The sequence below is a fragment of the Vidua chalybeata genome, chromosome 5, assembly GCF_026979565.1.
Source record: "Vidua chalybeata isolate OUT-0048 chromosome 5, bVidCha1 merged haplotype, whole genome shotgun sequence".
NCBI classification, from domain to species: Eukaryota; Metazoa; Chordata; class Aves; order Passeriformes; family Viduidae; genus Vidua; species Vidua chalybeata.
This window is the reverse complement of record NC_071534.1, coordinates 29094062-29118824: the sequence shown is the minus strand read 5'-3', so window position 1 is coordinate 29118824 and position 24763 is coordinate 29094062. Positions and strand designations below refer to the sequence as shown.

Genomic DNA, 24763 nt, shown 5'->3' with positions numbered 1-24763 from the left:
GCGCATCGATCGCGGCCGTCCATCGGTGCTCGGCTCCCTGGGCAGCGCCCGCCCAGCCCTGCCCGTCCCCCGCCATTTCGCACCGGGACGGGAAGGGAAGGGAAGGGACCCGGAGCGGGAAGGGAAAGGAGAGAGGAGAGCAAGGGACGCGACGCGGGCACGGCGGGTGCCGGGAGCTCCCGCGGCACGGCCAGACAGGTATCGCCTATCCCCACCCCGCCGAGCTGGGGCGACCCTCTTCCTTCCTCGCTTTCCCTTCGAGGTGGGAAGCGCAGCCGGCGCCCCCTTCCTCCGCCGTCGCCGTTCCCCCTCCCGTCCCTTTTCCCCTCTCCTATTCCGCTCCCCCGGTGCTCCCGCCGGCATCCCCTGGAGCCGCATTCCCGGTCCTTCCCGGCGGGAAGGGGCAGGTGGCCAACGCCCTGCGGGACCCGGCGCTCGCCCGAGACATCCCCCACCCACCCCCGAGCCCTTATGGATTTATTTTTTTTCCCCTCACCCCTTCTCGCAAATCCTTAAACCCGGAAAGTTGGGGCGGCGCGGGCGCGGCGCTGGCGGGGCAGAGGGAGCCGGGGCGGGGCAGGCGATGCCCCGGAGCCGCGGGGGTCCCGCAGGCACGGCTCGCCCGGCAATTAAAAATTAATAAAACCCACCCTAAACTGTGTAGGGGAAGCCGTCGGGGGAAGCCGTGCTCGCCGTGTCTCCTGTCCGGGCACGGGAGGCGCGTTCCCGGCTGTGAGCTTCATCCCGAGGGGAGCTGGGACGCTCCGAGAAACCCGGGCGGGCTCGGCGAGGCACCGGGAGGAAGCAGCGGGAACTAAATCCCTGCACGGATTAATTCCCTGCACGAATTACTCTTTTGGCTTTTCCTGGAATTCAGTGTCTTTTAAATTTATTTATCATGGTTTTTAATTTTTTTTTTATTATTATTTCGTGTGCTTTCAATCTCGGTGTGACTGCTGCCTGTCGACCGAGTGCCCGCTCTACATTCCCTGTGTGTGTAATGTTTGAGGAGCAGCATTCCCTCATCCCTTTTTGTCTTGTCTTGCAGGGAGGGAGCTGCTTCCCGGTAATAGTAGAGGATCCTGACGCTGAATGAGAAGGCACCGGCAGCATCCTCGTTAGTGGGAGCCCAGCTCTGCTTAATGTTGGTTTCTTTGTCATCAGGTCTGCTAAAAAATGACAGAGTATAAACTTGTGGTGGTTGGAGCTGGTGGTGTAGGCAAGAGCGCCTTGACAATACAGCTAATCCAGAATCACTTTGTGGATGAATATGATCCCACAATAGAGGTAAACACTTCCATCTCATACTTTCTGTGAGGGGAGATTATCAGTGAATAATGGTGCTTGTTTCCTTTTGGATACTTACCACAAGGACAGGGCTTTATAGTAAAAAGAGCTCAGAGATAAATGTTCTGCATTGGAGACGTAATTGCTGTGCTTCTTGATCTGGCTGTGGAACAACAGCTGCAGTAATAAATTACCAGTTTTGGTCAATTAAAAGCATGGTGTTAATTGCCATGTATCCTTGGGCAGTGTGGATGCGTGTGTTTAGGATCTCTACGACGAAGTATTTGCAAACTCACTTGAAAATGCTTGGTGAAACTCTTCATAGTTTTGTGCAACCTCTTAAATGGGACATTTTTCCTTTGATAAGGAAGAAAATTAGTGGTTGTGAAATGTGTGTGCCAGTCTTTCTCAGCTCCTATCGCTCGGATCTGTTTCACACAGGGAGAAATGTGTCCTAGGATGTTGCAGTGAATGAAGCAAAAATTGGAGCCTGTTCTGTTTTGTTTTTCCTCTCTTTAAAATGAGTACGAGTTTCTCTATCTAGAGAAGATGTTATGCGATAGCTTCTGGAATGGGTTCTTTGAAATACATGGCTCAGTACCTCCAAGTTTGAAATTGTATATAATCTTAGAAGTTGTGCTGTTTTAAAGGTTTATAATGAGCAGGCAAGCTCTGCCTTTTAAATACAAGAAAAATACTGGTGTTGTCTGAAATCTCCTGTGGATCGTTGCATTTAACAACCTCAGACTCTATAAAAGGAGAAATGACACCATAACTTACCCCAGGTTTTTATGTTCCCGGCACTGAGGCTCTGCATCTCATGACTTCATTTATATGTTTATCCAGCAAGGCACTTTCAGGCTCACTTGAAGAAATCACAAGGGTTTAAATCTGGGCTTAAAATGGAGACTTGGGAAGTGTGTAGGTAGTGATTTTCAGGCAGACATAAGCAGGAGGAGCCAGTGCCCTGAGGTGGCACAAATTTAGTGAGGGCCTGAGCCCAAACAGAGATGTGTTGACTTGAGGTTCTTTCCATGTGTCTTCTTGTCTGTCTCTTGCATGGCCAAATAACATCTTGCTTGCAGGAGGTTTTGTAACTAGACCTATACAAAAAAAACTCTGTTTGACTTGCACCAGCAGAGTAGCTCTTTCAGTTACTAAGATAGGAAGTCTTAAAACAACAACCCCAAACACTCTCTAAAATTGCACCAAACTCGCTGAGAGGAACAAGCCAAATGGGATTTTACTTTTTCCTGCAAAAGGACCTTCGGAGGCTGTTGGTCTTCGATAATTTTTCATAATTACCTGGGTTTCTCTTAGGTTAGAGGTGTGTTTAAGCCCTGCAGAAAGTGCTATGCAGGGTCCATCTTATAAGTTGTCACTGTGTAAACAATTTAGGAACACAGAAACTTAAATGCCAGTATTCCTGGAGCACTTGAGGGATTTTGCTGTTCTACCAACTGAGTGATTTGAAGGACATTAAATAAGTTTTTAATGTAAAATAATAAAATGGAAATACAGTTCCTTATAGAATGAACCTGAAAATCCCAGATCTGTGTCTTTTATTCATGGAATTATAGGCTGGTTTGAGTTGGAGGGGACCTTAAAGATCATCTTGTTCCCATGGGCAGGGACACTTTCCACAAGACCAGGGTGCTCCAGGCCCTGTCCAGCCTGGCCTTGGCCATTTCGAGGGATGGGGCAGCCACAAATTCAGTGCTGTGGTCCAGAATCTATGTGTTCTATAAGAATGATACCGAGTTGACAGGGAATTAAGTAACCTAATAGGTTTTGCCAGCTTGTCACATGCAGCAGCATTCATTTCATTCATTCAATTTTACAAGTTGTCTACTAGATCCTGTTCTTATCATGTAAATTCTGAGACCTCGGGGATGGAAACTGTATTTTCCTCCTCCTGGTAACTGACCTTGTGTGTCCTCACATGTGGGTAAGCAATAATTCAGTGCCAACAAGGGCAGGCTGTGATTTGGAGTGGCAAACAGAAATAAAAATTGGGTTTAAATGCTCCAGTTCATGCTTGGGCAGGATCCACTTGATTGAGAAGGGTTGGTGATGGTGCTTCCTGTGTAGGTGCAGTTGTGATGCTGATCAAAGAACAACAATGGCTGTGGAGTGGGTTTTAGGCAATATGAGGAGACAAGGCTAAAATTGCCTTGACTGGTAAATAAGTAGGATGGTTCAGTGGTGTCACTAGTGTTGTTCGCCACTTACTACTGTTGCTTTCATTGCCATACAGCAGAATACTCCTTTTCCCTGCAGATAATGAAGCTAAATAATTTGGGGTAAGATAGAGAAGATAGTTTAGTGTTTGTTGTCCATGGTATATTTCATAACAACACAGTTACTGAATAATTCTAAATATTTCCTGTGATTAACAGAATGAAACTCCACACTTTTAAAATTCTCATGTTGTGAAGACATAATATGGTGCAGCAAAGGAAAAACCACACTAATTACTTAGTCACAGGTGCCTTTACAGTGTTAATTTTGCTGCTGTTTTTTGATGGAATAAACCTAATGGTTCAACAGATAACCTGGTTGCAAAAGTCAAGTTTCAGTGCCTGCTTGAGTGTTTTATTAAATCTGAGCACGGCAGATGGCAGGGCAGGGGGAGGACTGAAAATGAGTGTTTGGGTGGCTGCAGTTGTTCAGATATCGATGCTTTATGTGCGTTTCACAGTCCAGTGCTTTTATTTGAAGGAGATGTCCGAGCAAGGATTTATAGCCAAGTAATTTTAAATGTTTTATTTTAAATTAAATGGGCAGCAACCGTTGTAAATCTGGCCTGAGCAGTTGGGGCAGTGCCCTCTACCGGCCGAGGCTGGGTAAATCTTGCTTGTGCTCACTTGAATTTCCTTCATTATTTAGCTTTTTTACATTTTCAGGACATTTCAGCCCTAAATGTGTGTCGTCTTTAAAATGTCCCAGAGCAAAAGCAGCTTTCCTAGCTGCTTGTCAAAGGTTTTGAAATTGGATTAGCCAAATCCCTCGGCTGATTTAGGAATACTGATATTTAATTCTGTGTTCTTAAATGACCTGTGCCCTTGTGAAACAAGCACCAATATTTAGTAATAGCTTAGTCTCAGGAGCTGTAATATTTTAGCATTAAATGTCTGGTATAATGGAGTTTTGTGGAATAATAATTACTTGCCTAGGTGAGATTTATTAAGCACTAGGGGAGGGTTTTTTTTTAGCTAAATTCCATATGTAGTGTAAAGCTGAGATTTCATATCACATATTCTTATCAGTGCTTGTGAGCAGATGGAATTATTGCTCCTTTAACGTAATTCTTGCTGTTTTTTGTGGCTTGTGAAAGACCAATAAAAGCAGGTTAAGTAATCAATCAAATTTTTAAAAGTTATATAATGTATACTGTGGAAAAACTGGAATTTCACATTTGAAGCTGGGTAGGAATCAGGAATTAATCTTCTAGTTTACTTTTTTTTTTTCTCAATAGTGTCAAATGTGAATTTCAGGTATGATGTTTTGCAAAGTGAAGGAGGAAAAAAAGGCCAAAAAGAAAAATACTTATTATTTCACTCATCTGGAAATCATAAGCTTCAGTTTTCTCTCCCACATCTTTCTTTTCCTTCTGCTTCAAATCCCCTCACTAGGTAGTCACTAAAATTTTGTCCCCAGAAGTGGCAAAGCAACTTAACACCTCAAAATAGTAATTTTTGTATCTGTGCTGTGCTTTATGCTGGTGCATCTTTGCTGCTACTGCTAACACGGTAGGCAGTTCTCAAAAGTGATTTTTTTTCTCTTAAAAATTATTTTCTATGATGAAAATTACTTAAAGCTGTTGTTTAGCTCTCAGTTGAGGGGATTTTCTTTCCTTTTGAAGTCTTTAAGATGGAAGGGAATAGTACAAGCTTTTCAAGAACTGCTTTTCATATTTTTGAACTGGCAGTCAAATTGCAAGAAGAGAAAATGCAAGCTTTGTAAATATGTCTGGTATAATGATAGAAGTTCTGCTAGTACTGTGATAAAGGTATCCTAGGACATGGGGGATCTGCTCTTGAATGGAAGTGTTGGAATGAAGCTGCATCCTTAGATGTGGGGTTTTTTTGTAATTTTTTCCCTTTAAACAGCAAGATAGAATATTAACTTTATTTTAAAACACGTTGGAGTGTGTGTGTTTCTCAGCTGTATCAATATTTAAACATGGCTTATAAGTTTCTGAAGTAACTTCCCCACTTACTACCTGAACACTGAATTTGCACTTCTGTGAAATGAATAGTCTCAAAATCATGTTTGAGGCAAACTTCTGTCTTTAATGTAAACAGTAAGTATTGTTTTACCTGATATCTTGAGCCTAGATGACATTTAACAGTAAATAGGAGGTTACAGAGTTGGTCTGGTTTAAAATACTGTATATACAATTATCTCCTGCTTGTTTCTTAGCATGAGCAACAGGAAAGAAGAGAGTCTTTTATAAAATTACAAATGGATAGAAATTGCCTAAGAGTAGGTGTACTGTGCCTTAAAATGGGTACAAAGGAAGGAAGGTTGTTCAGAATTCACCTTGCAGCTGGCTCGAACTGCAGTTCTCATTCTTTAATTCCCTTCCCAGTAGCCTAGGTTCAGTGCAGTAGCCTAGGTGTGCAGTGTCAGAACAGCAGCAATGTTGTGTTAATCTCGAGCTAAGGAAGCTGAAAGGTGACAGCAGCTTGTGTTCACACCTTTTATTTGTTACAAGAGCTGCTTACTGGGAGTAATTAATGGTGCTGGTTGATGGCACCTTTTCCAAGCTCATTGCTGTGGCTTTATTTCAAACACAGAGGTGTTTATAGAAATTACTGGGCATGTAATGCTCACCTTCTTACTGCTAAAGCTGTGTACTTATAGAGGCCTAGCACCTAAACAGGGATGTAATAAAATCTAGCTGGTGGGACTTTGGACAGATTTTAGCCACTTGAGTCAGTGACCTGAAAGCTTTGATTTGATAGCATTGAAATAATTTGTTCTGACATCTCTGTGAACTAGCCCATCAGGGTTTTAATACGGCTCTGTTAGTCTGTCCTGGCTGAAAAGCCTCAATTTCAAATATATCAGCTCAACTTTGATAACTTAATAACAGATATCATTATACACACCTGCTCTGGCATACAAAACAGATTTCCTGTCTCAAACACTGAAGGCTTTTTATTCTTCACTTTCTTTTCAGTGGCAAAGATTTTTGGAGTTGTCTTACTTGTGTGTTCTTTCTGGTTTATTATTTTGTGCATTCTTGTAGCATGGAATGAGGGACAAAGTGTAGCTGAAAAAACAAAATTAGTAGATTTTATTTTATTTAAATTTAAAAAAATACTTTATTTAAATTAGCTAGCTTAAGTATGGTCAAACCTTTTCAGTCACTCTTATTGCTGGTAAATAATTTGATTATCTCCAGATTTACTGATGTTCAAAACCTTACCTGTTTTGGTTAACCAAGGTGTATTTTTTTCCCTAGGATTCCTACAGGAAGCAAGTAGTAATTGATGGAGAAACCTGTCTCTTGGATATTCTTGATACAGCAGGTCAAGAAGAATACAGTGCAATGAGGGATCAATATATGAGAACAGGGGAAGGCTTCCTGTGCGTGTTTGCCATAAACAATACAAAGTCTTTTGAAGATATTCACCATTATAGGTGTGTATATGAAGAGAGAACCCACTCACCAGCTCTTGTTTTTAGGTGGGAAGGGGGCTTGTTCTTCCTTTGCATAATAGAGTTATCTCCCATGAAATAGGGAAAATCTGAAAATTAACAATATTGCAACTTATTTGTGCATCCTATTATCTGGAATTTTGGGTGATGTGAAGATCTGCCTCACTCATAAATGAGGTGTAAATTATTGTGGCTTAGTATTCTGAGTCAATACTTACCCAAAGATAAATTCTGTCCATTCCATTGATGAAATTGTTTGCTAAGATGGAAAAACTGAAGCTGTTGTGATTGTACAGACAATAATGTCAGTTGCTGGTTTTGTTTGGGGCTGGAGGCGGAAATACCTGGGGAATGCTGTGAAAAGAATAACCTGTGTGAGCCCTGATGCCTGAGAAGGACAGACAAACAAAACCAGAGCTCCAAAATGACAGTAAAAACCAACTTGTTATTAATTTCTTCATATTATCTTCTTTTAAGTAATTAGTTAAGAATTCCAACTCATGCTTTCTTTGTCAACTACACTAATTTAGAAATAGGAGTCTCTGGTGATTACCATAGCAGATCATTTATAACTTAGTACCTTACTGTTATCCTGACTTCTCCCTGGGTATTCTATTAGAAGCCAATGCAATTCCCACAATCAGCATCAGCCTAAGGTTAGTCCCAAACATGTGTTAATCTATCCACAGTTAGGTAGTAATAATAATAATATTAATAATAATATCACAAATGGGTTTCCTGTGGGTTTAGAGGAGGAAGGAGGAAAAGGCAACAAAGATGTTGGTGTAAGGGGAGGAAGGAGCATAGAGGTTTTCATGAGGATTTTTTGTTTTTAAAGAGAGTTGCAGATTTGCATAAGAACTTCACAGTTTATTTCAAAGAATGTTGGGAATTGAGTGCTGGAATTTCTTCTGTGCATTGACAGACCTGTGGGTGACCTTCCAGGCTTGAAGCTGAATAATCATAAGGAGCTGGAAACAGTGTCTATTTTAATTAAAGAACACACTGCTAGATTATTTGGGAAGGCAGAAGTAATGAAATTAATGATATTTATTCAAGATTCCTCACAAGTACATCTTTCAAGTTCCTTTCTAACTAGTGCTTGGAAGGACTTTTACCAAATACCTCTCTGTAGAGAGCCAGTTCAGTGGTCTTCAGAGTTTTAAACCCCCTAAGTGCAGAATTTTTAATGCTGTCTTTACTTAAAGAACAAAATAAAATCACAACCTCCCCCCAAAACCAAACCAAAATCAAGACAGCAGACATAGAGTTTTGGCAGTGTTTTGGCAAATTAATTGAGTGTTGAATATGAGAGGTAAGTATTAAGATTAATACCAGAGTTTGTTAAGCTTACTCTGATATCAGCTGCTAAAAAGTTAAAAAAAATATTTTAAAACAACAGTGTAATGACATTAGCCTCTATAGTAGTTTGTAAAATGTCAGGCTTTTGGTTAGTTGGTTGGTTTGTTTTTGTTTAATAAGATGCTAAACTTGATGGTGACTGGCTTGGTCAATTTATTGTTTTTGTGTCTTCCAACAGTGCATGTGCAGTAGATTAACATAAAGAATGATGTTTGACTCTGTTAATTTAATGTTTTAACTGTTTTTAATTCTACCATATAAACTGTTAATATTAATACTTGTTAAATGCAGTCTTGTCTTTTTCTTTGTTTTTAGGGAACAAATAAAGAGAGTTAAAGACTCAGAAGATGTCCCAATGGTGCTAGTAGGAAACAAATGTGATTTGCCTTCCAGAACAGTAGACACAAAACAAGCTCAGGATTTAGCAAGAAGTTATGGAATTCCTTTTATTGAAACATCAGCAAAGACAAGACAGGTAAAGCTCAAAACTTCCCAGATGCAAAGGCAAAGCTCTCACCTGAATTACAATAATGTTAATTATTCCAGGCATTGACATTTGCTTACTCATACCAATGGATGCATTTCTGCAGATTGGAAATCCTTGGGGTGTTTCTTCCTTTCTGTCAACTTGCTTATAATTAGTAATTGTTTATTGATGAGTGATTGATTGGCTTCAAGTGGGCAGACTCCGAGTGAGACCTGGCCTGCTGTTGCTCTCTTCTGTCAGGTGGTTGCAGCATTCTTGACTTTGTGAGAGGTTTTAATAGAATAAAAGCACTTCTGCTTAGAGGTGAAATGTTTTTTTTTTTTTTTTTTCCCTTCAGCAAGAGGATTAAACAGACAAGCAACTAATTAGTTTATTCTGATTTAAGTGTTTTCATTAATAACAATGGATTTTTTCCTTGAGGCATTGATTCTCTAATTAGGGGGACATGCTTGATACACCTAAGCAATTGACCTTAAGGTATTTCTGAAGTTCCTGAATTAGTTGTTAGAGTAAAATGATACTTTTCCTAAGACTTCAGAGCTCACTCTTGATATATGGTAACTCACTGGTCCTTTCAGTGCTTCTTGGGCTGTATGAGGACACAGGTGACAGAGTGGCACATCTGAGCTTTCGGGAGAAGAGAAACTCTGTGGCTAGAGGTGGAACTGGTTCAGTACTTCTGGAAGAAAGCAATCTTGAAAAATGCTGTTTGGTGTTTTCTCCTTAAAGAGCAAAGATTTTACTGTCAGTACAAATTAGATCAGGCCTGAGTGGCTCCTACTCTGCATAATCAGAAGTGTTATGTGCAGGTTGTGCATCAGAAATTCAGGAGGTAAATAAGGACAGAATGCTGCAGTTGGAGTAACTGATCATAATTTCTGTAGAGATCCAGCTACATCACTTGGCAGAATTTCCTCATAGCTTGTAAGACATTTTTGGATCTGAGAAATGAATATTTTATTAGTGCAAATTTGCTCCACCACCCAAGTTTTTGACAAGTTGAAACCTGGGCTAATTAGTCAAACTTCACAAAGCAATGCTGACTTCTGGCAACAAAGAAAGTCTCTGTTAGGTAGAACTGAAAAACCCAAAGCAGAATTACCAAACTTGAATGACTGAGAATAAATTAGGCCACACAATTGTCCTGAAGAAGGGGGCATACAAGTGGACTGAATAATGACAGTGGCTTTGTTTGGAAGGTGCTGTATTAGTGGCTGTCATGGAGATAGGAGGGTGAAAAAATAACTCTGAAATTACATTTTAGGTTTGAAACAGAAGTGCAGTACCAACATCTAGGTTTTACTTTGTTCAGACTGTCTTTTACAGCATCAGGCTTTGTTGGGGAAATACTCCTTTTGCATAACCACTTCTATTAGAAAGGATATTTGAAAACAAAGATGCCCAGTAGACTGTTTAGAACCTGTTGGATTTGAAAAGTTGGCACCACTAGGGATGGCTGCTGATTCTTTTCTAGTGCTGTTCTGAGCTTGTTGTGCGATGAAATTCCTTCATAGGATGCCATGTAAAGAAAATATTTTTGAGAAGAGAAAGAACTGGAATTTAGTTACAGCAAGAGGATCTAAATATTACTGTATGTGATTGTATATAAATGTGTGTATGTGCATAGAATGCTTTTTCAGTCACACTGTCATATATATATATATATATATATATATATATACACACCTTCTTGAAAAGTGATTTTAAATTAGGGGAGTCCAACCATTTTGTGAGCTGCATATGGCCTATGGGCTATAGTTTTATTCACTCTTTGTCTAAAAGACAATATATAAATAAAACTCTGATCCTCTCTGTCCTCATGGAGACCTTCCAAGTATGAACAGATGCAGCTGGTGGTCTTCTGGAATCTGTGGGAACTCTGTCATGAATCTTTTGAAGTAGGAACCTTATTTTCGTTTCATGTCTCACCTTCCACCACATGGAAACATCATCACTAAGGCCCTGCTGAATTTTCCTGCCTCTGCCCTTTCCTGTGCCCAGTTCTGCTGGAGCTCAGAAGGAATGAGAAAGGTTTCTGCAGAAGGAAACTGGGAAGGTGGGAATAGGAGGGAGTTGTCAGACTTCTTTGATTGCCAAGACACTTTTTTAAAAGGATGGCATTGCATGCTCATGCAGGATGATGTCTCAGTTCAAGAAAGTTTTTAAGATTTTCAAAAATTCATAGGCTAGGACAGAAAAGAGAAGAATATTGAAACAAAGTACAGAAATAAGTTATTCTAGAAGTTAGTGTGTTTGGGTCCTGACTGAGAATAAAGACGTGAACTTCAACTCACAGCAAGAAGATCGTGTTTTAAGCTAAATCCCTCTGGGAATTTTCAAACAAATCATTGAATTCATCAGTGAAACCTTGCCTTAGTGGGCCCTACAACTTGGGTATAAGGCTACAGATTATTAATACTTTCAGTTGGGCCACTGACTGAAATCACTATAATGTAATCTATGAAAAATAGTGATAATCCTGTTTCTGAATGTAAGCAAGTGGCAGTACTGGTGGTTTTGTAAGGCCATGAACATTTATTAATCCTTTCACAATCATTATGGAGAAGGGGATGAATGGCTTAGGTTTATTTTGATTGCTGATCTTTCTTTTCTCTTTTTGACATAGGCTTTATATTCAGGTTCTTCCCTGTCTACATGAGCATGTAGCTCCCAGTATTATAAATACCAATGTGACTTGAGGGACAAATTCAATTTATCCCCACCAAAGCTGCACCTGCCATTCTTTACTGTGCTTCCCCTTGCCTGGGAGTTACACAGGGTAAAGCTGTAAGGCCAGACCACCCCAATGTGGTTGAGTGTAGGGCTTTGTTTCTCTTGGAACATTTCAGCTCTCCTGCTGGTATTATATTCACAGGAAAAGCAGATCAATGAGCATTATTGCAAGCATAGTAGAGGGTTTCCCAAAGTTTGAGGTCTCATTATTTGGAATACATGCTTAAACACACTTTTGAAGTGTGTAATGAAGAAGTTGACCTAAATCAGCAGAATGCTGTTAAAAAAACCTTTTGGTTATTTCAGCTGTCTGGTGTACAGTAGGTTAGACCCAGCCTTGTGATCACACTGATTTGAGAACCTGTGCCTGGTCTGGTGAAGTAACTGGGGCTGTATTTACAGAAATTCATTCCTGCATCTCAGTTAAAATTAATGGCTAACTGATAACTTAGTTTGCTTGAACCATTTTTTAGGCGTTTGTCTTATCTGTTTAATGATATTGTATTACTCCAAGCTGTTTTTAATCCATCTCCTGTGTACAGGTTTCATCTTAAAGCTATGTTTTCAATGAGCTTTAACTTGGTCAGACTTTTTACACTGTGGGTTGAGTTTTTTCATGTAGAACTTTTCTGGAAGAGCTTGGTCTTCTCCCAAGGACAAAACTCGAAGGGAAGAAAGTTTTGGTTGCTTTTAGGAGATCAGCTGTGATCAAGTGTATAAGGATGGGCACAGAACAGTTCAGAGTTGTCAGGGCTAACTTTCATCAGGTTCCTTTAAGCACTGCAGAAGTGGAACTTGTGAAAATTCCTGTTTGGGATACTTTGGTCTGGGTTTGAAACAGCCTTTCTTTGCACATGGTCGTATTTTAAATTGAGTGTTTGGCTGTAATTCAGTAGGCAAAAGCACCTCAAAAACATTGCCTCAAGGACCTGGGTTCCTTGGGCTATTTAGATTTTGAAGTTTTTAATAATTGCCAAAGGTATTTTTGCTTCCTGCTCTGACAGCTAAAAGAACTGGTTAGTCCCATTTTATTTATATGGTCATTGCTTATTGAAGGAAAAAAAATACTAGAGAGTCTTAAATTGGTATTAAAATGACTTAAGTTTGTAGGATTGGCATGTGGCCCTTTAAAGTGTCACCTTGTGCTAATGATATAAGCAAATATGTGTCTGTACAGATTTTCTTTCAGAATAATCTCTTTCAGCAGGGTTCATAAGTCTATTCTTGGTGGTGGCAGTAATAGCATTTTCTTTTCTCACTCTGTGTCTCTCCATCTCTCTGCATTGCTAAAGCAAATTACATCTCCTACTGGTGATGGGAAAGTTGGCAATAAATGTTGACTCAACAATTGTTACCTAATTTTTCATGTGAAAGCTCCATAATCAAATGACATCTTTCTACTGCAAAAGACTAGATTTGCAAAAATGTTGATTTTTGTACAGCCTGTGCTTTGGCACATAGCAGCTGATCAATGTTTGCTGTTTCCACTTCAGAAAGAAACTTCCATTCCTTCCAGAAAAACATGGAAGTACGAGCTTTACTTGGATTTTGCCTGGTTTAATGGCTTTCTTTACATTTTGCAACCTGTCAGACCTGGAATATAAGACTTGTCCATACTTCACTACATCATAAGAGGGCACATTATGTCTATACAGGGAAATACAATCCAAGAAATAAATCTAATTAATTTAATCTTCAAATTGAAAAGGCTGTAGTTCAGAAGAACTCTCAGATAAGCAGCAGTTTGTTAAAAATGAATGTTCAATGTGATAACCTGTGGCACAGGTCATGCAAAATGACCCAGTAATTGTGGCAGTAAATGCTGGCTGTCTTTTATTATTCAGTGTATAATACAAAGGTGAAATGGAGAGAGAATTTGATGGAAAACCTGCCAAATTAAAGCCTAGACTGTCCATTGGTAGTAATAAAGCTTTGGGGCTTAAGTAGTCATGCTGCTTACCATGATCATCAGTGTGTTCTGGTTTTATTTTTAAATAATGAGTTTGTATTAAATTAATAACCTGGTTAATCTGATTGAGGAGACAAGTACTGAGATTGGTAGTAAGGCAGAGGAGAGATTTGCTCTCCCCTTAAAAAGCTTCAGTGGAACATTTTTCATTTTGTTCTAGTAAGAACATCCTCACAGATTGATCTAAATTCTTAAATTTATGCACAGATACACTAATTTTGATATATTGTAACTTAGAGTTGCTGCTGTATCTTTTTATATTGCATTTGGTTAAAGATGCCTTTGGTCTCCATACATTTTTTTAAATGCTTGTAGTGTCATATCCAAGTGGCTTAAATGCAGAGCTGCAGAAAAGTAAGGTGTGAAACCAGAGAAGTAAAACACATAGCTCTGTGTCATCCCTGAACACATGAGGAGCATTTCTGCAGCAGACTAAAATCTGAGCAGCAGAACTTCACAGATTGTTTGCATTTAGGTGTTGTTATGGGACCCTTGTTGCTGAGTCTGGCCCAGAGGAACAGATCAGGTGTGTCTTGTTGATGTAACAAAGCTCTTAAAGATTACAATAATGAACATTTGCAGCCATGGCTCAGATACCACTTTTCCTAAATTTATTAGCACAGTGCTTGCTTTGTAAATTTAGTAGCTTTGAAAACAACACTGCCCCAAATTCAGTGTTCTTAGAAAATTTTATTTCTTTATAATGGATTTTTGCAAAGTTCCCCTTCTGACCTAAAGAACAGAACATGAAGGAGCTTGCTTTTCTTTGCCCAAACAGTAACTTCTTCTCACTTTGGCTCAAAACTGCAAGTGGGTGGTTTAACTATGTGTGTTCGTAAGTACCCCCTAGTTCACAATTTAATAAGTTTTATGCCTACTGCATACATCCATGCCCACAGAAATGTGGGAATATTCAGTTACACAAGCAGTATCATTTTCAGCAATGGAAGAAAAGAAATCTTACTCTTTTTTAGTGTTACCATGGTAGAAGAAGATGGACAGAAGAAAAACAGGGCTTGAAGCATAGATATTCACAATAATTGGTAATCAATAAATTAAGTATTTATCAAGCAGCAAATGAGCAAGCCCTGCATTTTAAATAAATAAATGAAGCTCCATATACTTCTCTCAAGTAAAGCTCATCATTTCAGTGGTTTTGTTGTGGTTTTTTCCCCTTCCATGGGTGTCCCAGTTGGTCTCAATCATTACCAAAGTGATTTTTAAGGAGTTGTGTTTTACAATGCAGAGAGTGGAGGATGCTTTTTATACATTGGTGCGAGAGATCCGACAGTACAGAGTGAAAAAAATCAGCAAAGAAGAAAAGACTCCAGGGTGTGTGAAAATTAAAAAATGCCTTGTAATGTAACAGGGTAAGTTTGTAATGTACGAGGGTAAGTGTTGCAAATCACTTGCCAAATAAAACTGATTGAGGGTGTCTTGCCAATCAGACTTTTTGTGGCTAATCAGTGACATAATTTCAGATATAAAACCAATCACATTTCAGTGTCCTCAATATGGATTTGCTTTGTTTTGTGGGATTTTGATAAATGGATTAACAAGAAGTCTTTACTGCATATTGAATTCTCCAGCTGGGAAACAGAGGCTCAGTTCTGAGTGGGAAGAAGTTAGGAGGAAGGAGTTTTATTAGTAATATATTCATTATGCTGTTGAGGTCAATATTGGTTGAAGCTTCAGGCTGATGAACTGAGGGGAGACGACTGCAACACTTAAAAGTCCTCCTCAGATACAGAAATAGGAGATTCCTAATCCAACAAAACAGTATTTGACTGGTGTACAGGATTTTTTAATTCTCAGGCCCTTCTTTATGCCAAGTTATTTTCCCCTTGTTCTTCCCCAGCTTAAAAAATTTACCACTTCTAGTTTTTTTTTGGTTGTTTGGTGTTTTTGGGTTTTTTTGGTTTGGTTTTTTTTTTGTTTTGTTTTGTTTTGGGGTTTTTTTTTTTTTTTTTTGGTCAACTATAATGCCATGAGTGATCCAGATTTGGACAAAATAAGGTTTCACCTTTTTTTGAGAGCATTTACAGGAGGTGGGTTGAAGGAACACTGGAGGAGGAGAGGAGACTAAACCAAAGCCAACAAGAAAACACAAAAAAGCCCCAATACCCAAATTCTCACAAAATATTTTTTAATCTGTGTATTCCGCTGTAAGAAAAAAGGGAGGAGGTGAGGAGAAAAGAAACTGGTATGGAAGAAGTGCTTGTCTAAATCACTTCCAGTGCTTTTTGAGTAAAACATTGGAGCAGCTCCTTGCAGATATTCCTAGCCTATTAATTCTTTACCTCCTTCTGCACCACTGCAGAGAGTGAGAGTTGTTACTCCTTATATACTTGTCCAAGTGGAGGATGACCTAGAATTTCCCATTGTGTAAAAGAAAAACTTCATTTTTCAAGGTATGTGTTTGTACTTCAGAATATGTGGCAGAGAAGTAGTAGAATTTGGGTTGTATCCTCCAGACACTGTCACAGTGTGGGAATATTCTCCTCAGTGAAGGAGTTTTGTTTCTCTGGGGAAGAAATTTTGATTCATATCAGTTTTTACTAGATCTGCTCAGGCTTGTTCGTCTCAGCTTTTAAGTGATAAATGACTGCTCAGAGGTAATTATTTAGATTTTTTTTCCCCTAAAGAAAATGGTGGAGTCCATTTTCCTGGAGATGTTCAGGAAATGACTGGATGTGGCACTTAATGCCATGACATAGTTGACAAGGTGCTGATCAATCAGTTTAGACTTGATGGACTTGGAGATCGTTTCCAGACTTAATTATATGATTCAATCACTTTGTGATACACTGTATCACAGGTTTCCACTGCAGGAAACTGGAAACTTCAGTCATGAAGCTCCCTAGTATTGCATCCAGATATTACTAAAATTGATGCCGTGAAAGCACCTTGTTCTATCCTTCCCTGCTATCAAAAAACAACAAAGAGAAGCTGGGCAAGATGACTTTTGATGAGAACAGTAGAAATTATGTTGCTTAAGCCCTGTAGCCTTCTAGAAACCAACTTTGCAGTTACTAGGTGTGTTACTGATGGAACCGTACCACAAAGTAGAATTTATTTTTTTTATGCTGGGACTTGAAAGATGCTGAGTCCTGTTATGCTGGGACTTGAAAGATGCTGAGTCCTGTCTGCTTTCTCTTCCTGTTGGGAGAATGGGAATAAGATGGTGGGAATGATGGTTTTCAGTGGAAGGATTTTTCAGATTGTAGCATTCTTATTTATGTCTAAAAACATGCTTGCTTTCTGCCAGCTTCCTAATGATGTCCAAGAGAAGTATTTTTGGGGGGGGGGTTCACACCTTCCCCCCCCCCCCCAAGGGAAATCTTCTGTCAACAGTGGATATTGCTGAGTTTTGGATGCTTTTTGTTGTGTTTTCTTTTTTCCCTGCACCCTGTTTAGAAAACAGTCTTGGATCTAAGGCTCTACAACTTCAGGAGTGTGCTTAGGGAAGGAATCATTTGCCTTTCTTCCCAAGTGAATTCTGCATGGTATTGATGAGCATTTTCAGCAACTTTGTATTTAGGGAGTTGAGCTGGAAGAAGCATGTTCCAAAATTATTAGGGCACAGCTGTAGTTCAGTAGTGATTTGAGTGGAATGAGAAGTCTGATATTTAAACCAGCCGGGCTCATATTACTTTCCAGTCAGTAAGAAAATGTATTATTTCAGTCTGATGTGTAGTAGGTGGCTAAGGAGAACAGCACCTGATGGTGTGAGCCTTAGAGCTGGAATTTTAGACTTCAGAAATATTCATTGTAATACAGACTGCAATGGCAGTATTCTGGGAATAATCAAGCTGGATGGTTCAGAGGGTTTTTCTCCCTTTTGGAACGTTGTTTATCTTCTTGCTGCCTGTGGGATGCCTTCTGCAGTTCTATTAGTCTTGCCCAAGGAAACTGAAAACTTTGACTGCCCAGACTGCAATGAACTGCTGATGCTTTCTGAGAGTTTCATTCATTTGGCTGTTACACAGTAAAGCAGGAAGGACAAAACATCTTTTGCTCTATTTGTAATTTCCAGCTAGCAGGGAGAAGTTTCCAAAACTCCATGTGAAATCCTCAAAAGAACTTGTTCAGTGAAAGAGTCAGATTTCTTAAATAAAAAGCATGCTACCAGCAGACATCTAGATAATGGAATTTGGGTTGAGCTGAGTTAGTAGTGAAAAGTTTGAATTACAAAAGTTCTAGATTTGAATTCAAAAATGCCTAAATTCTTGATTCAAACTGCAATTTAACCGTTTCTCTCCATAGTACTACAGAGGTGTACAAATAACTTCTGTTCCTCATGACTGATACATGTGTGTATGTTTATATTAAAATATGTATATATTTTATATATAAAAGATATCTTGATATATATTTTATATAGAAAATAGATTAAAAATATAATATATAGATAATATATTTTTATATAGATATATTTTTTAAAAATATATAAGAAAGAACTCCTACAATTTAGAACTTGTTTAAGGGTTATTTTTGGCACTGGGATTTTAAGGAATTCCAAATTCCTTAGGATTTTGGTGTTTGTTATTGCCAGCCAGGTTCGTTGCCCAGTCTCATACATGCTTGTGGTGGTGCTGCCACATCTCCAGACTTTTCTGCAGCCGTGGAACCATGTGGGGCTCCAAAAGCAAACTTGTAGCCAGGAGCAGGCTGTTCCTGTGGGATCAGTTCTCTTGTTTCTATTCCCTCTGCCCTTTGGAAGAACAAGGGCCAGGGGCAAGGCCTGTCAGTGCACCTTTAGTGAGGCTCTGGGGTTTGGTTCTGAACCTGTGCTGGGAACCGTGAGTTTCTAATCTGAGCCTGGATTTAGTGCTCTCATTCAGTTCATCTTAGCTTCCTCAAAGGCTTGCACACCATAAGTGCATTGTGAGAGGGAGGAAGGTCACCTGCCTGCACTCCCTTCGTACTGAAAGAGCTGACTGGAAAGGTTGGTAGCCTTTGATCTCACAGCATTGATGCCTCAGGGACCTTCTGCAGACAGAGTATCCACTACTTGCATGTAAAATTTAATAGGTAGGCTGCAAAGGGAAAGACCTCCCTTTACCTTGTGTTCTTCACTTCTCACTCACAAGTGGTCTAAGCACAGTTTTGTATGTCATGTTCTATTAACGATCTGAATTGAAGATGAATTGTGGCAGGACCAAACATAATCAATAATTAGTGAGGCTTGGTCTACAGAGGTGTCAATGCAAGGATGAAAGCCAAGTCAGTTCTGTAATGTGGTCTAATGAAAGTGTCCCATCTCATGCTGGGAATGAGATGATCTTTAAAATCCCTTCCAACCCAAACCATTCTATGATTCTATGTGTCAACGTGTGCTGTATTTAACAGATCATCATCTTACTAGGTAGAAAAAAAATTGCAACCTTTGATTGGGAAGTCATGTGTTTAAAGGTTCATGATAGTATCTGGGTATTTGTACAAGTTATTTTCTCTGCATTTATTTTAAAACAAGTTTAATAAGGGGGGATTGCTCATTTGAATACTTAAATTACAATTTTAAGTGTGTCTCATTTGAAGGCACCAACTGAAAGCCAGTTCTGAAAGGTGGTTCTGTAAGGCAGCATGAGCAGTCTTGGGCAGAGGCTGTTCTTATATGGTTCTTGTGTTTTAAGAATTAAACTGTTGTTTTGTCTGTTGGGATTGATTCTTAGTGCTGTGCTCCCCCTTAGTACTGAGACCTGCATTGGAATCATGAACTTCTATATCATTTTCCTACTTGAACAGTGCTAAATATTCTCTTTGTGCATTAATGCTGGAGCTGTAAGCAAAATACACTAGTTATCTCTAAAGTAATACCAAGTATTTTTAATTTTCCAAAAACTAATGAGTGACATGACCTTTTGCAGAAATAAGGCTATTCTCCCAGTAGGCATGCTGCATCAATTTTATATTGGTCAATAGTCCCTTAAAATGTAGAACAAGTTGTTTGCAAGGTCTTGTAATATGCAAAAGTGTACTATTAATATTGGGAGATACACTGCCAAGGACTTTGAACATAAGTTGTGTGTAAATGTTTTATGAACTTGAAGATTTTAAATAAGTTTAGATTATACTGAGTGCTGCTTTTTAAATGAAGCTATTTCACACCTCCCTGTTTGGAATTTTCATACTAGGTTTTATCACCACTTGGAGTTTGGCTGAAACAGTAATGAATTAGGTGATTTTTGGCTTTCTGTTTTTTTCAGCGTTCACTTTCAGTTCTTTACTGAAGTAGGCATAGAGGAAGAAATGCAGAGTGGTTTTTTTGGTTTTTTTTTTTTTTGGCAGCTTGAAGGCAAACTCGTGTGGCTGAATTTCTATAGTGATGCATTTGGCTGCTGTGATACAGTAACATTTCTCAAAGGTATAAGGAGTAAGGCAGCAAAGAATCAAGAAAATTTTTGTCTTAAGGATTTTAAGACCACCTGTACTCATTTTTAAATGTAAAAGCAGACTGACAACATGAGTACTTCAGTGGGACTTGAAGCAAGGCCATAAATTGTTTCCCATAAGTAACAAAGTAATTGTACTTGATAGTGGTCCATAACATCCTTTTGGATATGCTGGTCTCTTTAGATAAGAGTTAATTTTGGTCAGTTGTAATTACCTCTGAAAATAATGAGAAACTACTCAGTGTGAACAAACTTTAGCTTTTGTGTCTGTAGCTCAAATCTTGGAGTCGTGGAGATTTTAAGTGACTGTCCAGCACCAGAGAGAGTGTGTTTCAAGTGTCCTTAACTTTCAAAGTGAATAGAATGATTTATCAAATAACTTATCATTGGGACATGGGGTTGATTTGATCAATTTGCATGTGTAAAGATTTATAAAACTGCGGTGTGATTACTATACCAATGTGTCTGAGAAATGATCAGAATATGTGGATTAACCATAACTATGTCTTTAGTATTGAATTATTGGTACAAATATTAGAATTCATGTTCCAGAGCTGTATATAGATTACTAAAGCATAAAGATAGTTAATGCCTCACAACTTCCCTGTGAGGGTGGGGAGGCCCTGGTACAGGTTGCCCAGAGAAGCTGTGGCTGCTCCATCCTTGGAAGTGTCCTATGTCCTAGGCCAGGTTGGATGGGGATTGGAGCAACCTGGGACAGTGGAAGGTATTGGGGGTGGAACTGGAGGATCTTTGAGGTCCCTTCCAACCCAGGCCATTCTATGATTCTGTGATAATATATACTTCCAACCTAACTGTGAGGTGTTAGTATATAAATGCACACTCTGTATATGATACTTTTCTAGCTTGAAGTGAGGCAAGGTGTGCTCTTGGAGATGGAGACGAGGGCAGCACACACTTCATTACCTTCCTTCCTACACCAACAATGGAATTTCACCTGTGGGCACCTGTGAGTAACCTGCAGGATGCCCTAAGCCCAGTTTAAGAGCAGGAACAGGGCAGCAGGTGTCAGCTCCTGCTGGCACCAAAGCAGTTCCCTTAGATGGTGGTGTGAGTGCTGCTCAGAATTTCAGGGAGGAACAGGATTAGTCCAGCAGCCAGGATTCATGGTTCAAAGGATGGCAGGTAGGCAGCAAAATGGACTGATGGAACCCCCCTCACATGGCCAGGGAGGGACACAGGCTGTACTTCAGCAGGCCTGTGAGTCTGAACCTGATCCTAATTTGTATCTTCTGTGTCTTTTCAGGGTGTTGATGATGCCTTCTACACATTAGTTCGAGAAATCAGAAAACACAAAGAGAAGATGAGCAAAGATGGTAAAAAGAAGAAAAAGAAGACAAAGACAAAGTGTATAATTATGTAAATACAATTTATCCTTATTCCTAAGAAGTACTGAAGTAATTTTGTACATTACACTAAATTATTAGCATTTGTTTTAGCATTACTTTACTTTCTGCTTCATGATCCTGTTAGCTTTACCTGAATGCTTGTTTTAAATGACAGTGGAAACTTCATTCCTCTTAAAGTGCCAGTATTCTTTGACTGTTGGTTCTTGAACTAGCAATGCCTGTGAAAAAAAAAAAACAAACAAAAAGAAAACAAAAAAAAAACCCCACAAAAAACCTGAGAATTGTCTTAGGACTCTTTGGTGCATGCACAGTTGCTAACTTCCTATTTTTCTTACTGATTGTGAACTTCTGTTCTGTGTGCAAAGCAAACAAATGATGCTCTACACATTTTAACATCCCCTCTGAATTTTTGGGTTTATAAATTTGGTTGGATAAATGGACTAGTTAGCAAAAGAAACTTTCATTTCAGCCTTTCCTTTGTTTTAGACTGATTGCAATAGAGAGAGACCAGAAGCCTTTATAGTCTTCCTGTAGATTTTGCTTCTAGGCATCTAGTCTTGTAGCATTTCAGATCAACTTTAATGAATGTAAAGAGAAAACTGTCAAAAAAATTTCACTGCAATTTGTCACAGTCATTCCTTAAATATTCTATTTTTTCTATTAAAAATTAAAAAAAAAAAGGAAAAAAAATCTAAAAAGACAACAATGCACACCTGGCAATGGAAAAAGTAAAAGTTCTAATTAGGTTGATTTGCTATTGTTAATGCATTGCTTTAAGAGTTTCACTGACTTTGTGTCTGAAGAGCAAGGTGAAATACCCCTGTGTCAAAGCTTTGAGTAGCTTTGTTCAGTAGGGTCAGGATTTTACCCGGAGTGTCCCTAGGAAATACTAGAATGCCTTAACAGAGAAGTTGATTCAAATTCTTAGGTTAATTCATACTTGGACCCAGAATTTACTGTAAGAATTAAATAAAAATCAGTCCTAAATTACAGAGTGGAGTAAAACCATTCTTTTTCTTTCCCCCAAGAATGGCATTAAAGATGCCCATTTCATGCAAAATAGCGGAGAAATTCTAAATTCTAGCAACATCAGATGAGTGAATGAAAGAGTTGAATTTAGCTGCTTCATGCAAATAATTTGGAAATCCACTATGCCATGGAAATGGTGTGGAATTTGCACAATCTGTCAGCATAGAACATGGTTTCCAGAGTCAGTGTTTGTGTGATGTCTGTGAAGTACTGATTCAATGGTTGGTGAGTGGCATTCCAGTGTCTGCACTGTCATGAAGCTAAACCAAGAGTTTAATGTTGTCTTTCTCTGTGATTAAGTTCTCTTGTGATTTTTGTTATTCTCTCCCCCCACCTTGTTTTTGGGTTATTTTTGGTTTGTGGTGTGGTTTTTTTTGTGTTTGTTTTTTTTTTGTTGTTTTTTTTTTTTGTTTGTTTGTTTTTTTTTTCTGATTGGAATTAATGCAGGATTTTTGCAGGAACTTTCACTTTTTGGTACTGCAGTAGCCTAGTTATCCACGGAAGTACAAGCCAGTAGTTGCAGTTTCCAGTTCCTGGTATCTCCCTGTAAATGTGGAGTTGTTTCAGGCGAGCTTTGGTCCCTGAAGGTGCACTTCTCCACAGGAGCTAGCTCAGCTGCATAGTGACACTGGAAAGTGTGACTCTGGAGTACCCAAAAAATAAAACACAAGACACTGAGGTAGGAGAGTTCAGGACACTGGAAATTTTGGAACAGGGAATAGCAGCATTGCCCTAAGGTATTCCATAGAAACTTTACACGTGTATGTAAAAATTGGACTGTGTAACTTGGACCACTTCTGTGAAAAGTATTATTTTGCTTCTGCAAAAAAATCCCAGAGTGACTGTTATAGGTGGGGACCTGCAAAGCTGGCAGGGAACACAGAGTGCTGTGCTGATATATCTGAATTGCTTCCATAATCTTTTAATTCCATTGTGTCTGGGAGAAATCAGGCCTTTCCCTGCCTGTGCCCCCTGCTCCCACCCTTCACCAAAATCCAGACCCCTCCACTCCTCTCAGCTTCAGTGTGAAATCTAAGTTATGAAATACTCTGAAAAACAGTAACAGGAGAACTTAACTTTATACTGTAAGGACCAATAATAAGGAGTAAAAACAGATTCTTGATGTTACAAAATATTTCAGAGCTTCCAAGGTTAAAATGTGTTGGAGACAATTACTTGCACATTTTATACACTCTTGATAATAGATGAAGAACGTTGCAAAAGTGGGTTGTAAGCCTTGAGCAAATGGAAGTAATCTTAAGGTTATTTTAATTTTGGTAACTGAGTCACACTGCATGTCAGATTAGGACTGGTCTAAAATTCTGATGTTAATTTAACTTAAAGCTGTTTGGAGAATTTGTAGCTGAAATGTCTTATTCATCAAAAGTGGATTTCTATAGCTCTACTATAAAGCTATATATGAACCAGTGTTGGGGTTTTTCAGCAAAAGTGAGCTGTAGCTGCCAGTCTAATTAAATTAGTACAAAATCCATTTAGATTAGCCCTTATTTACTTGAAATTAAATCCTACCCAACCCCATCTTTGCCACTGTTGTGCAGTTTTGTCTTCCTGTTTGTTGAGATTTGGTGAATCATGTTGGATTGCAGCTTGCACAAGTTGCTCCATCATCACTGCCCTGTTTGAGATGCTTCCAGAGAACATCCCTGGGTGCTGTGTCCTGAGAGCAGCTCCTGAACAAGCCTGGGAATCACTGCCCATATCACCATGTCAAATTGCCTTGTGTCAGGGAGTAACAACCTTCTTACAGTAGCTTTATGTAACTCTGCTAAATACCTGGATCCTTGGTTTGCTCCAAAAGGAATTATTCTGACCAGTTTCAGTGCCCTGAAATTTTTACTCTTTTGCTGTGTGGGCTTTGTTGCAGTAACAGGATAATGGGTAAATACTGACACACACAATCTTCTGCTCTTGTCTAGACTATGAAGCAATACAATTATTATCTTCAAAGACCATCAAACTGTAAAACAAATCATTGTGTCTCAAGTTTACATAAAGCTACATAGATGGTAAATCTTTCCTAACATTTCTTTATTCCACTGTCTTGTGTTTTCATGTTGAAAATACTTCTGCTTTTTCCTCTTGAGTGCCAACTTCTTACTAGAATGACTTCTTAATGTAATATGTTTACCTGGAATGTATTTTAACTATTTTTGTATAGTGTAAACTGAAACATGCACATTTTGTACATTGTGCTTTATTTGATGTGGAACATATGCAGTGTGATCCAGTTTTTCCCTAATTTGGTTGTGTGACCTAGGAATGTTGGTCATGCCAGACATTAAGTTAAAAAAAGGAAAAAAAAAAAAAAGACCACTGTTTGTTTTAAAATTTTTAATGTTTTTAGGAGTATGTGCTGTGAGGTGATCTGGAATTTGTCATTTTTTTGTCAAACTGTACTGCTCCTATTTATTGTAATGTAATAAAAAATAGTTATTGTGAA

General features: G+C 39.0%; 1 protein-coding gene across 3 annotated transcripts; it reads left to right on the top strand.

The window, feature by feature from the left end:
- The first annotated feature begins 70 nt into the window (after window positions 1–70).
- Window positions 71–24763, top strand: KRAS (KRAS proto-oncogene, GTPase). Of its 3 annotated transcripts, none has more exons than XM_053942872.1 (5): window positions 71–198; window positions 1049–1287; window positions 6761–6939; window positions 8635–8794; window positions 21171–24763. In XM_053942872.1, the coding sequence occupies exons 2-5, from the start codon at window positions 1177–1179 to the stop codon at window positions 21285–21287; spliced, it is 567 nt and encodes a 188-aa protein (XP_053798847.1). In that variant the 5' UTR covers window positions 71–198; window positions 1049–1176; the 3' UTR covers window positions 21288–24763. The 3 variants fall into 3 exon arrangements, with proteins under 3 accessions (XP_053798847.1, XP_053798846.1, XP_053798845.1); XM_053942871.1 differs by lacking the exon at window positions 21171–24763 and adding an exon at window positions 14755–14874 and having other exon boundaries at window positions 1165–1287; XM_053942870.1 differs by lacking the exon at window positions 21171–24763 and adding an exon at window positions 14755–14874.